This window comes from Schistocerca serialis, chromosome 9 (assembly GCF_023864345.2).
Source record: "Schistocerca serialis cubense isolate TAMUIC-IGC-003099 chromosome 9, iqSchSeri2.2, whole genome shotgun sequence".
Classification (NCBI taxonomy): Eukaryota; Metazoa; Arthropoda; class Insecta; order Orthoptera; family Acrididae; genus Schistocerca; species Schistocerca serialis.
In genome coordinates this window covers 43477108-43490464 of record NC_064646.1, presented here as the reverse complement: position 1 = coordinate 43490464, position 13357 = coordinate 43477108, and the positions used below count along the sequence as shown (strand labels likewise).

The 13357-nt window shown below is 41.8% G+C and overlaps 1 protein-coding gene across 1 annotated transcript in view; it reads left to right on the top strand.

Moving 5' to 3' along the window:
- The window catches only part of LOC126418640 (myotubularin-related protein 3), a 170051-nt gene extending 159876 nt beyond the window's left edge, over positions 1 to 10175 (top strand). The window contains 1 exon segment of the mRNA XM_050085499.1: positions 7310 to 10175. Coding sequence (XP_049941456.1) covers positions 7310 to 7625 — 316 coding nt within the window. The 3' untranslated portion in view covers positions 7626 to 10175.
- Positions 10176 to 13357: the final 3182 nt, after the last annotated feature.

Genomic DNA, 13357 nt, shown 5'->3' with positions numbered 1-13357 from the left:
GCAGGAGGAGCTGGCCACTGTTCGCGAACAGCTGAACGTGTTGATGGCCGCAGTCAGTCGTCTTCAGGCTGCTGCCTCGGATTGTAGAGGCAGTGGGGAGTCTGGTGCGTCGCAAGGTACACCCCAGGTGTTACATGCTTCACCCACTGTCCCTGCTGTTGAGACATCTTCTAGGGTACCGGGCGCGGTTGGGCCACCCTCTCCCCAAGGGGAGTGGCGGGTTCAGCGGCGTTTGCGGCGCACGAGGCGGAGGGTCAATGTGGAGGCTGGCCGTGTGGCATCGCCCGCTCTGCCTGTTAGTGGACATGTGGCCGCTCCTTCAGCAAGGTCTGAGCAGGCACACGGGGGGAGGGGTTTATTAGTGATTGGGAGCTCCAACATTAGGCGGGTGATGGGGCCCCTTAGGGAAATAGCGGAAAGGTCGGGGAAGAAGGCCAGTGTTCACTCTGTCTACTTGCCGGGGGGTCTCATCCGAGATGTGGAGGAGGCCCTGCCGGCGGCGATAGAGAGCACTGGGTGCACCCGACTGCAAATTGTTGCTCATGTCGGCACCAATGACTCCTGCCGTCTGGGTTCAGAGGTCATCCTCAGTTCATACAGGTGGTTGGCAGAGTTGGTGAAGGCAGAAAGCCTCACTCGTGGCGTGGAATCTGAGCTAACTATTTGTAGTATCGTTCCCAGAACCGATTGCGGTCCTCTGGTTTGGAGCCGAGTGGAAGGCTTAAACCAGAGGCTCAGATGATTCTGCGGAGATCTGGGGTGCAAATTTCTTGACCGCTGCTATCGGGAGGAGAAATGTAGGGTCCCCCTGAACAGGTCAGGCATGCACTACACACGGGAAGTGGCTACAGGGGTAGCGGAGTATGTGCGGAGTGCACATGTGGGTTTTTTAGGTTAGAGAATTCCCTCCCTAGGACCAACAAGACGCCTGAAACATGACAAGGTAGTAGTAGGCAAAACACAACAAGGAATAACAATATTAATGTGGTAATAGTAAACTGCAGGAGCGTCTATAGAAAGGTCCCAGAACTGCTCTCATTAATAAACGGCCACAACACCCACATAGTACTAGGGACAGAAAGTTGGCTGAAACCAGATGTAAACAGTAATGAAATTCTAAACTCATATTGGAATCCATACCACAGAGACAGGCTGGACAGTGAAGGGGGGAGGCATGTTTATAGCGATAAGAAGTGCAATAGTATCGAAGGAAATTAATGGAGATCCGAAATGTGAAATAATGTGGGTGAAGGTCACGGTTAAAGCAGGCTCAACCATGGTAATTGGCTGTCTCTATAGGCCCCCAGGCTCGGCAGCTGTTGTGGCAGAGCACCTGAAGGAAAATTTGGAAAATATTTTGAGTAGATTTCCCGACCATGTTATAGTTCTGGGTGGAGATTTTAATTTGCCGGATATAGACTGGGAGACTCGAACGTTTATAATGGGTGGCAGGGACAAAGAATCCAGTGAAATTTTTTTAAGTGCATTATGTGAAAACTACCTTGAGCAGTTAAACAGAGAACCGACTCGTGGCGATAACATACTACACCTTCTGGTGACAAACAGACCTGAACTATTTGAAACAGTTAACGCAGAACAGGGAATCAGCGATCATAAAGCGGTTACTGCATCGATGATTTCAGCCATAAATAAAAATATTAAAACAGGCAGGAAGATTTTTCTGTTTAGCAAAAGTGTCAAAAAGCAGATTTCAGAGCACTTGACGGCTCAACACAAAAGTTTTATCTCAAGTACAGATAGTGTTGAGGATCAGTGGACAAAGTTCAAAACCATGTTACAATATGCATTAGATGAGTATGTGTCAAGCAAGATCATAAGAGATGGAAAAGAGCCATCGTGGTACAACAACCGAGTTAGAAAACTGCTGTGGAAGCAAAGGGAACTTCACAGCAAACATAAACATAGCCAAAGCCTTGCAGACAAACAAAAATTATGCGAAGCAAAATGTAGTGTGAGGAGGGCTATGCAAGAGGCGTTCAATGAATTCGAAAGTAAAGTTCTATGTACTGACTTGGCAGAAAATCCTAAGAAATTTTGGTCTTATGTCAAAGCGGTAGCTGGATCAAAACAAAATGTCCAGACACACTGTGACCAAAATGGTACTGAAACAGAGGATGATAGACTAAAGGCCGAAATACTAAATGTCTTTTTCCAAATCTGTTTCACAGAGGAAGACTGCACAGATGACAAAATGGTAGATATAGAAATAGATGACAGAAAATAGAAAAACAATTAAAATCGCTCAAAAGAGGAAAGGCCGCTGGACCTGATGGGATACCAGTTCGATTTTAAACAGAGTACATGAAGGAACTTGCCCCCCGTTCTTGCAGTGGTGTACCGTAGGCCTCTAGAAGAGCATAGCGTTCCAAAAGATTGGAAAAGGGCACAGGTCATCCCCGTTTTCAAGAAGGGACATCGAACAGATGTGCAGAACTATAGACCTATATCTCTAACGTCGATCAGTTGTAGAATTTTGGAACATGTTTTATGTTCGGTATAATGACTTTTCTGAAGACTAGAAATTTACTCTGTAGGAATCAGCATGGGTTTTGAAAAAGACGATTGTGTGAAACCTAGCTCACGCTCTTCGTCCACGAGACTCAGAAGGCCATAGCCACGGGTTCCCAGGTAGATGCCATTTTTCTTTACTTCTGCAAGGCGTTCGATATGGTTCCCCACAGTCGTTTAATGAACAAAGTAAGAGCATATAGACTGTCAGACCAATTGTGTGATTGAATTGAAGAGTTCCTGGATAATAGAACGCAGCATGTCATTCTCAATGGAGAGAAGTCTTCAGAAGTAAGAGTGATTTCAGGTGTGTTTCAGGGGAGTGTCGTAGGACCGTTGCTATTCACAATATACATAAATGACCTTGTGGATAACATCAGAAGTTCACTGAGGCTTTTTGCAGATGTTGCTGTAGTATATCGAGAGGTTGTAACAATGGAAATTTGTACTGAAATGCAGGAGGATCTGCAACAAATTGACGCATGGTGCAGGGAATGGCAATTGAATCTCAATGTAGACAAGTGTAATGTGCTGCGAATACATAGAAGGAAAGATCCTTTCTCATTTAGCTACAATATAGCAGGTCAGCAACTGGAAGCAGTTAATTCCATAAATTATCTGAGAGCAGGCATTAGGAGTGATTTAAAATGGAATGATCATATAATGTTGATCGTTGGTAAAGCAGATGCCAGACTGAGATTCATTGGAAGAATCCTAAGGAAATGCAATCCGAAAGCAAAGGAAGTAGGTTACAGTACACTTGTTCGCCCACTGCTTGAATATTGCTCAGCAGTGTGGGATCCGTACCAGATAGGGTTGATAGAAGAGATAGAGAAGATCCATCGGAGAGCAGCACACTTCGTTACAGGATCATTTAGTAATTGCGAAAGCGTTACGGAGATGATAGATAAACTCCAGTGGAAGACTTTGCAGGAGAGACGCTCGGTACGGGCTTTTGTCGACGTTTCAAGAACATACCTTCACTGAGGAGTCCAGCAGTATATTGCTCCCTCCTACGTATATCTTGGGAAGAGACCATTAGGATAAAATCAGAGAGATTAGAGCCCACACAGAGGCATACAGACAATCTTTCTTCCCACGAACAATATGAGACTGGAATAGAAGGGAGAACCAATAGAGGTACTCAAGGTACCCTCCGTCACACAGTGTCAAGTGCCTTGCGGAGTATGGATGTAGATGTAAGTGTATCTATGTGATGACCTCAACCCACAGGAAAAATAATTATCAAAATCTGAACTGTGAAGTCATCCAAAATTCTAGTTGGAAAACCACACTCTTTGTTATACTTCTCAATTGGTCACGATCCCACTTTGTTTATGAACTGAAAACTCTAATATTCACGAGAAATTGCTCTGAAATTAACCTGACCCAACAAAATTGTGTATATATTCTTTGAAACTTCAAAGACATCTAAGACAATATCTGAAAGGAATTAGAAAAAGTGACAAAATTTCGTGCAACACACACAATACTGTTAATAATTGCATGAACACTGGGGGGGGGGGGGGGGGGGTTCACCATACATCTACCCAATTTTGAGTATAACCAGTGTCTCTTAATACTATGACTCGTAGCAATACAATATCAAAAACTTTTATTACTGGGTAAACAGTCCCTACGTGATTTGACAAGTGACATTTATAATTCACACTCACGTCAGGAAATGCACCAATACGGGAATGGCAGGTTTTCCGTTATTGGTCAGAACGCAAGCAATTATGGCGGTCGCCGTAATTTTTGCGCGACGCCATATTTTGCGACAAAATTCTCTTATTAGTCACTGTCATATATCTAGTCTCATAACAATACATAAAACTACATAAAATAACTACAGTAATTTTGACATGTGAGGAGAATTAGTTCTAATGAGAGGAAGAAGTTTATATTTACTGGTGTTTCAACAATGACTACCAGGCAACTTTTAATTCACTGATTGTAATTTTATTTCATTAGCAGAAAGCAAACATAAACTAAACAAAGAATTTATTTGAATAGAGTCAGTAATTCTTATACTTTTAATAGAGAAAGAAAGTTTCTAGGTCAGGGGATAGCGCTCGGCAAAATCTCTTAACTTTTTGTTGCATACGAAGCGTTGCATTGGGCGGCACGATGTCGGGGGGTCACGATGATGAGAGCAGGATACAGACAGTTACGCTGGTTAATCTTCTCCGGCGAAACGCAAATAAAGTTCCGGCACAGCTGTATCATTAACCCCATGGTGATTAACAAACCACAAGACGCCAGTATATGACTGTTGTTGACATGTCCTCTCTTTCAAAGTACATTACATAGACATCACTCGTTTTTACACTTTATGCACTGTCCATGACGTTATCGTTTATAATTACACAGTTCGTCACATTCATATAGTCTTAGCCACAAATACACAGTTCATAGAATTGTTCTTGTGTGTGAAGCACACCATAAACAACGTCCACTCTGTTCTCGCGTTTCAAACTTTGACAACGTCACTAAAAGCCATTTATATTGCACAGTTAATTAAAGTCTTCACTTTCACGGCTTGATAGAATGTGATAGACAACAGTTCCACCACCCAAAACCAATACCAGCAAAGTTCATGCGCATAAAAGCACTGTTCGTGTCGGCCACAACAAAGTATTGTTAGCGGCACTTCCACAGTCCGGTTTATTTGCTCTTAAAGTTCACTCGCGATGGCATTACATACCGCAGTGGTAAAGAGAATTAACAATCTGATAGTTCAGTATCACGGTCCATACAATTACGTATGCTTTTCATAAAACACAGTACTATTTTTCTGCGCACGCTTCACAGACACACCATCCGTCATCCCACCTACTACAAAACAACCTTTCGACTATCGATATCACTATCGTTGTCCCCTGTCTGTAGATGTTATATCGTTATCGTAAATTACTTACATCTTTATAAATGTTATTGACTGCATTTTTCACAATTAATAATATTCCAAAAGAGAACTTTACAAACTTTACCACAGGTACAAAGCAAGAAACATATTTATCCATTGGGAAACGAAATAATCACAATTACATCTTTACATTTAAAAACCACAGTAGAATGTTACATAATCACAATTAGAAATGCCCATATGAACAAAAGAAAAACAATAGAAATTTAAAGAAAATCACAAAAAAAGTTTTATATGCATAATTAGCCATGCCTTCACACAGTCAGTGAGGCCTGGCACAAAGTCAGCGCTCCAAAACATCCCAAAAGTGTTCTGCAGGATTCAGGTTAGGACTCTGTGCAGGCCAGTCCATTACAGGGCTGTTATTGTCGTGTAACCACTCTGCCACGGGCCATGCATTATGAACAGGTGCTTGATCATGTTGAAAGATGCAGTTGCCATCCCCGAATTGCTCTTCAACAGTGGGAAGCAAGAAGGTGCTTAAAACATCAATGTAGGCCTGTGCTGTCATAGTGCCACATGAAACAGCAAGGGTTGCACGCCCCCTCAATGAAAAACATGACCACACCATAACACCATTGCTTCCGAATTTTTACTGTTGACACTACACGTGCTGGCAGATGATGTTCTCTGGACATTCGCCATATCCACACCCCGCCATCGGTTTGCCACATTGTGTACTGTGATTCATCAGTCCACACAACATTTTTCCACTGTTCAATCGTCCAGTGTTTACACTTCTTACACCAAGCGAGGCATCGCTTAGCATTTACCGGCATGATGTGTGGCTTATGAGTAGCTGCTCGACCATGAAATCTAAGTTTTCTCACCTCCTGCCTAGCTGTCATAGTACTTGCAGTGGATCCTGATGCAGTTTGGAATTCCAGGGTGACGGTCTGGATAGATGTCTGCCTATTACACATTACGACCCTCTTCAACTGTCAGCAGTCTCCGTCAGTCAACAGACGAGGTCGGCTTGTATGCTTTTGTGCTGTATGTGTCCCTTCATGTTTCCACTTCACTATCACATCGGAAACGGTGGATCTAGGGATGTTTAGGAGTGTAGAAATCTCGCATACAGACTTATGACACAAGTTACACCCAATCACCTGACCACGTTCAAAGTCCATGAGTTCTGCGGAGCGCCTCATTCTGCTCTCTCGCAATATCTAATAACTACTGAGGTCGCTGATATTGAGTACCTGGCAGTAGGTGGTAGCACAATGCACCTAATATGAAAAACATATGTTTTTGGGGGTGTCCAGATACTTCTGATCACATAGTGTAAGTCTCACACGTGTTACAAATACTGATGGCTCTGCTGCTCTTTAAACCTACATATGTACATTGGCTCTTCGAATTGTCTATCACTGTGCGGAGAATTCTTCCATATGACACGGAGGGTCTCTAAAAACATTTGGATGGTGCTCTCTCTCTCTCTCTCTCTCTCTCTCTCTCTCTCACGCACACTTAGCACAATCCTGGTTAAAATGTGGTTAATGACCAATCTTTTCTAAAAGAGAACAAGTTCTGCATGAGGTTTCTTCAGTTACTAGATTTATTATATTAATAATGCATGAGCGACAACAACTGCCATAAAATATACTAATTTATTAATAATAATAAAATAACTTGTGTGGCAGTTATTTTGCTCATGCATTATTAATGCATTAATCACACTTTTCACAGGATTGTGCTAAGTGTTCAACATTCTCAAATAAAACGTGTACACCAAAACAGGAAATTGGAATTATTGTACATATTTTCCACATTATTTCCAAGTTGATCAATAGGTTCACTTTTACGTTCACTGATATTGCTGTATTTACATAAGAATTAATCTTTTTTCAGGAACTGCGGGAAGATATTTTGCTACGACTGCTCGGAATTTGTGATGCCTCTGCCAAATGAACAATTATACGACCCCGTGCGAGTTTGCACAGGATGCTTTGCACGTCTGCAAGAAACCGCAGTGCCACAGCCATCTTCGCGAACTGCCTTGCCGCAAGTCTCTCTGGCCAGGCCACAGCAGGGTATTTCTCTGGGCAGCGAGAGCGGGGCGTACCCGCTGCGACCGGGGCCACCTGCAGAGAACTGCAAGCAGGCCACGGCTTCGGATCACGTTGCCAAGTGCTCCAAGTCGGCTGTGACGGCGGCGTCCACGTAGGCGCACTGTTTCCTTTTTAATTTTTCCTCCATTGTGACCCAGGCTCACTGTGCACAAACTAGGCAAAAAAAAAAAAAAAAAAAAAACTTCTGTGCAATAACACATGCCTGTGTTTCTGTAAAAGTTTTCCCCTTTGCTGTACATTCAGTTTTTGATACTGATCTTGCAGCTGTGTGATGTGGCAGGGGCAAAATTTACACATTTGTACAGAGTATATAGTTCCTGAAAGTCTCTTTCTGTGCCACATTAGCACATTATGCCAGTACTGCTGAATTACATATATTTTCTCATCTCTAGTAATGTATTTTTCATTTAAGTAACATGACATTTTATATTTAAAGGTCGTACCATTTTCGATATTACTTCGGGAAAGCCCTTTCTGTACAGAAGTAAATATTAAATGAATAGCATTTCCGACAGTCCGAAATGAAAGTATTCTATTAAATGGGTGCTAAAGATGGGAATGTTTGTCATGATTCAAATGTAAAAAAAATTGTGTACACAAAGTATTTTTTATCACACAATTGGTTTTTATGCTGCAGCATTTTGTTCCATTGGAGAGGTACTGTAGTTGCAGTTATTCCTGTGTGTAGTTTCAGAAACAGACAAAGGATCAGAAAACTTTTTTGTCTTATTTATAACATTAATTTTGTTGTTTCAGTTCCTGTGGAAATTATATTTGGTATGTTAGCTGTAAAAGCATTTAGTTGACACAGAATATAATGCCGTTATATGTGTACATTGTCTAGTGTGCCCTTTCACATTTAGTGGTGCAGGCACTTTTTATTCTGAAGCTTTCCCAAGTGTGATAAAATAAACAGCCTCTTGTAGAAAAGATTTTATAAACATGCAAGAATTCTTTGTAGTAATTTTATATTTTAAGGTAGCAGTATTTGCTGTGATTAGATAATATTGCATGCCTCTAATATGAATATTTACATGCTGATCTGATTGAAAATGACAGATTGTTAATTGTAAACTTTATATGCCCGTGAGTTTACTGTGTAAAACCTTCATCACTAAGGTCTAGCTGGTCTTCATTCTTCATTAAATGTGCTACGGCAGATGCATTCTGAAGAAAATACTGATGCATCTGTCACAGTAATGTGCCTCGTGTCTCGCAAATTTTTCGGAGTTGAGGTCAATGGTTGCTGTGGTAATATATGTGATAATAAATTGAAGTTTAAGGAGTGTGTAATTCGTATTACAGTAGGCTGTTTCTGGAGGGGGGGTGGGGCGAGCAATAAATATTCAGTAATAGGGTTCTATTTTAAATACAGTAAGTGGTATATCAGTATTTTTCTACTTTTATTTCATATATAAATGTAAATTGTCCAAGTCCTATCATTAGCAAAGTGGAATGCAGTTATTTCGCCTGCAGGAGTTTTATGATGAGCTTACCAAACAGTATTTCAAATTAAAGACCCTCCATTTTAACATGTATTTATTCTTACCAAATATGCAGCAACCAGTCGCAAAATCATGTTTTATTTATTCACTTTTGGAAATCGATTTCAACTGATTAACAGCCATCATCGGTGCTTTCAACCAATATGTGCCCTGCGTAGTAATACTGTCTTAAGCACAGGTATTACTTACTCAGGGCACATATTTGTTGAAAGCACCGATGATGGCTGTTAATCAGTTGAAATCTATTTGCAGAAGTGAATAAATAAAACATGATTTTTGTGACTGGTTGCTGCATCTTTGGTAATTTTATGGTTTATGGTCGCTGCACGACTTGCGAACCACATGGAGCCCACCATTCATTTATTTATTCATTTGTTTCATTTTTGGAAATGTCTGTATTGGTGTGCTACAGAATCTGTCTCCTTAATGTCGAAGTATTTTAATGCAAAACATTATTTTTTTAATTCACCATTCATTTGTTATCCATTACTTTTGAATAAGAATAGTTCTCATGGAACAGTTGCTCCCAGTGTTCAAAATCTTTTAGAAAGTGTTGTAAAGCTTTTTTAGATTTATTCATTGCTGTGTTCTTCCCAAATACCAAAATGTTTGGTGGTTTTGTGATATTACTTATGGTAATTAGTCGTAAGTGTAAGTTAAAGGAAACCTCTTTATCAGTGTTATTTAGCTGTTGGACCTCTCCATTAGCATTATAAGCCCTCATTGTGCAGAGCTGTATTACAAAAAAATCTAAGGCTGTAATTTAATATTTACCCTCATATGATAATATAAGAGGATGCTTTACTGTGTAACAGCTGCCTTTTCCCCTCTCTGATGATGACTGAATAATGATACAAAATGTAATTATTCTGTCATGTAAATTTCTGTGAATGGGCTTCAATTAAGAAATGTGATGGAATTTAATGTGATAAACTGTACAACTTTGTTCTTGCTGGACTGAGCACGAAAGCGGCTGTCAATATGTAAAAGACTGTCACTGTACATTACTCTGTACATAAGCGGAAAGGACGTAGCAGTGCTGCATCAATAATGTAGACATACTGAAAATGAATGTGATGTGGCTCATGTATGAGTTTGTGACTTATTATTAGTGTAAATAAACTTATTGTACTAGAGAAATTATGTTTGATTTTGTTGTGAAGAGAAACTTGAATGTTTTTGCCTTTGTAAAACTAATACCTAAATTCGTGTTCCACACAACATTCTATTTTGTTCTCTCTTCTGTTACTCACTAAATAAGTTGGAGGAGTGTTCAGTAGCTCATGAGGTTCACTCATTGAATACCCATAGAAAGGAGCCTGTTGCCTAAGAAACAAACACCCCCGCCCACAAGCGCGCGCACACACACACACACACACACACACACACACACACACACACACACACACACACACACACACACACACCTGTGCAAGCCCTGATTTTCTTACCTGGTCTAAATTTCCTCAATATTGTTTTGCAAAAAATACATTGTTTCCCCTGCAGAGATTCCAATTTGAATTCACAAAGCATCTCTGTAATGCATGTATGTAGATCAAACCTACCAGTAACAGATCTAGCAGCACACATCTGAATTGCTTTGATGCCTTCCATTAAAGTAAAGTTCTGTGTACTGACTTGGCAGAAAATCCTAAGAAATTTTGGGCTTATGTCAAATCGGTAGGTGGATCAAAACAAAATGTCCAGACACTCTGTGACCAAAATAGTACTGAAACAGAGGATGACAGAATAAAGCCCAAAATACTCCAAAGCTGTTTCATAGAGGAAGACTGCATGTAGTTCCTTCTCTAGATTGTCGCACAGATGACAAAACGGTAGATATCAAAATGGTGACAGAGGGATAGAAAAACAATTAAAATGGCCCAAAAGAGGAAAGGCCACTGGAACTGATGGGATACCAGTTAGATTTTACACAGAGTACGTGAGGTAACTTGCCCCCTTCTTGCAGCAATGTACCGTAGGTCTCAGAAGAGCATAGTATTCCAAAGGATTGGAAAAGGGCACAGGTCATCCCCATTTTCAAGAAGGGGAGTCAAACAGATGTGCAGAACTATACACCTACATCTCTTAACATCGATCAGTTGTAGAATTTTGGAACACGTATTGTGTTCGAGTATAATGACTTTTCTGGAGACTAGACTCTGTAGGAATCGCATGGGTTTCGAAAAAGACAATCGTGTGAAACCCAGCTCTTGCTATTCGTCCACGAGACTCGAAGGGCCATAGACAAGGGTTCCCAGGTAAATGCTGTGTTTATACTAAGATGGTATCTGTTCTTTTAGACATGTCTGAAAGAACAGATACCATCTTAGTGTAGATGATGTGACTTACCATACAAAAGCGCTGGCAGGTCAATAGAAACACAGACAGACACATACATACACACAAAAATTCAAGCTTTCGCAACAAACTGTTGCCTCATCAGGAAAGAGGGAAGGTGAGGGAAAGACGAAAGGAAGTGGGTTTTAAGGGAGAGGGTAAGGAGTCATTCCAATCCCGGGAGCAGAAAGACTTGCATGTGTGTGCGAGTGTATACCCGTCCTTTTTTCCCCCTAAGGTAAGTCTTTCTGCTCCCGGGATTGGAATGACTCCTTACCCTCTCCCTTAAAACCCACTTCCTTTCGTCTTTCCCTCTCCTTCCCTCTTTCCTAATGAGGCAACAGTTTGTTGCGAAAGCTTGAATTTTGTGTGTATGTATGTGTCTGTTTGTGTTTCTATCGACCTGCCAGCGCTTTAGTATGGTAAGTCACATCATCTTTGTTTTTAAAAATATATATATATATATATATATATATATATATATATATATATATATATATATATATATGCCAGACATACCAACAATTAAAGGGAACAGCCATGGGTACCAGGGTGGCCCCCTCGTACGCCAACCTATTCATGGGTCGCTTAGAGGAAGCCTTCTTGGTTACCCAGGCCTGCCAACCCAAAGTTTGGTACAGATTTATTGATGACATCTTCATGATCTGGACTCACAGTGAAGAACAACTCCAGAATTTAATTTCCTCTCCAACCCCAACTCCTTTGGTTCCATCAGATTCACCTGGTCCTACTCCAAATCCCATGCCACTTTCCTTGACGTTGACCTCCATCTGTCCAATGGCCAGCTTCACACGTCCGTCCACATCAAACCCACCAACAAGCAACAGTACCTCCATTATGACAGCTGCCACCCATTCCACATCAAACGGTCCCTTCCCTACAGCCTAGGTCTTCGTGGCAAACGAATCTGCTCCAGTCCGGAATCCCTGAACCATTACACCAACAACCTAAAATCAGCTTTCGCATCCCGCAACTACCCTCCCGACCTGGTACAGAAGCAAATAACCAGAGACACTTCCTCATCCCCTCAAACCCAGAACCTCCCACAGAACCACCACAAAAGTGCCCCACTTGTGACAGGATACTTTTCGGGACTGGATCTGACTCTGAATGTGGCTCTCCAGCAGGGATACGACTTCCTCAAATCCTGCCCTGAAATGAGATCCATCCTTCATGAAATCCTCCCCACTCCACCAAGAGTGTCTTTCCGCCGTCCACATAACCTTCGTAACCTCTTAGTTCCTCCCTATGAAATCCCCAGACCACCTTCCCTACCCTCTGGCTCCTACCCTTGTAACCGCACCCGGTGTAAAACCTGTCCCATGCACCCTCCCACCACCACCTACTCCAGTCCTGTAACCCCGAAGGTGTACACGATCAAAGGAGAGCCACATGTGAAAGCACCCACGTGATCTACCAACTGACCTGCCTACACTGTGACGCATTCTATGTGGGAATGACCAGCAACAAACTGTCCATTCGCATGAATGGACACAGGCAGACAGTGTTTGTTGGTAATGAGGATCACCCTGTGGCTAAACATGCCTTGGTGCACGGCCAGCACATCTTGGCACAGTGTTACACCGTCCGGGTTATCTGGATACTTCCCACTAACACCAACCTGTCAGAACTCTGGAGATGGGAACTTGCCCTTCAGTATATCCTCTCTTCTCGTTATCCGCCAGGTCTAAACCTCCGCTAATTTCAAGTTGCCGCCGCTCATACCTCACCTGTCTTTCAACAACATCTTTGCCTCTGTACTTCCGCCTCGACTGACATCTCTGCCCAAACTCTTTGCCTTTACAAATGTCTGCTTGTGTCTGTGTATGTGCGGATGGATATGGGTGTGTGTGCGAGTGTATACGTGTCCTTTTTCCCCCTAAGGTAAGTCTTTCCACTCCCGTGGTTGGAATGACTCCTTACCCTCTGTGTCCTCGGGGCTCAGATTGATAGAGCGTCTG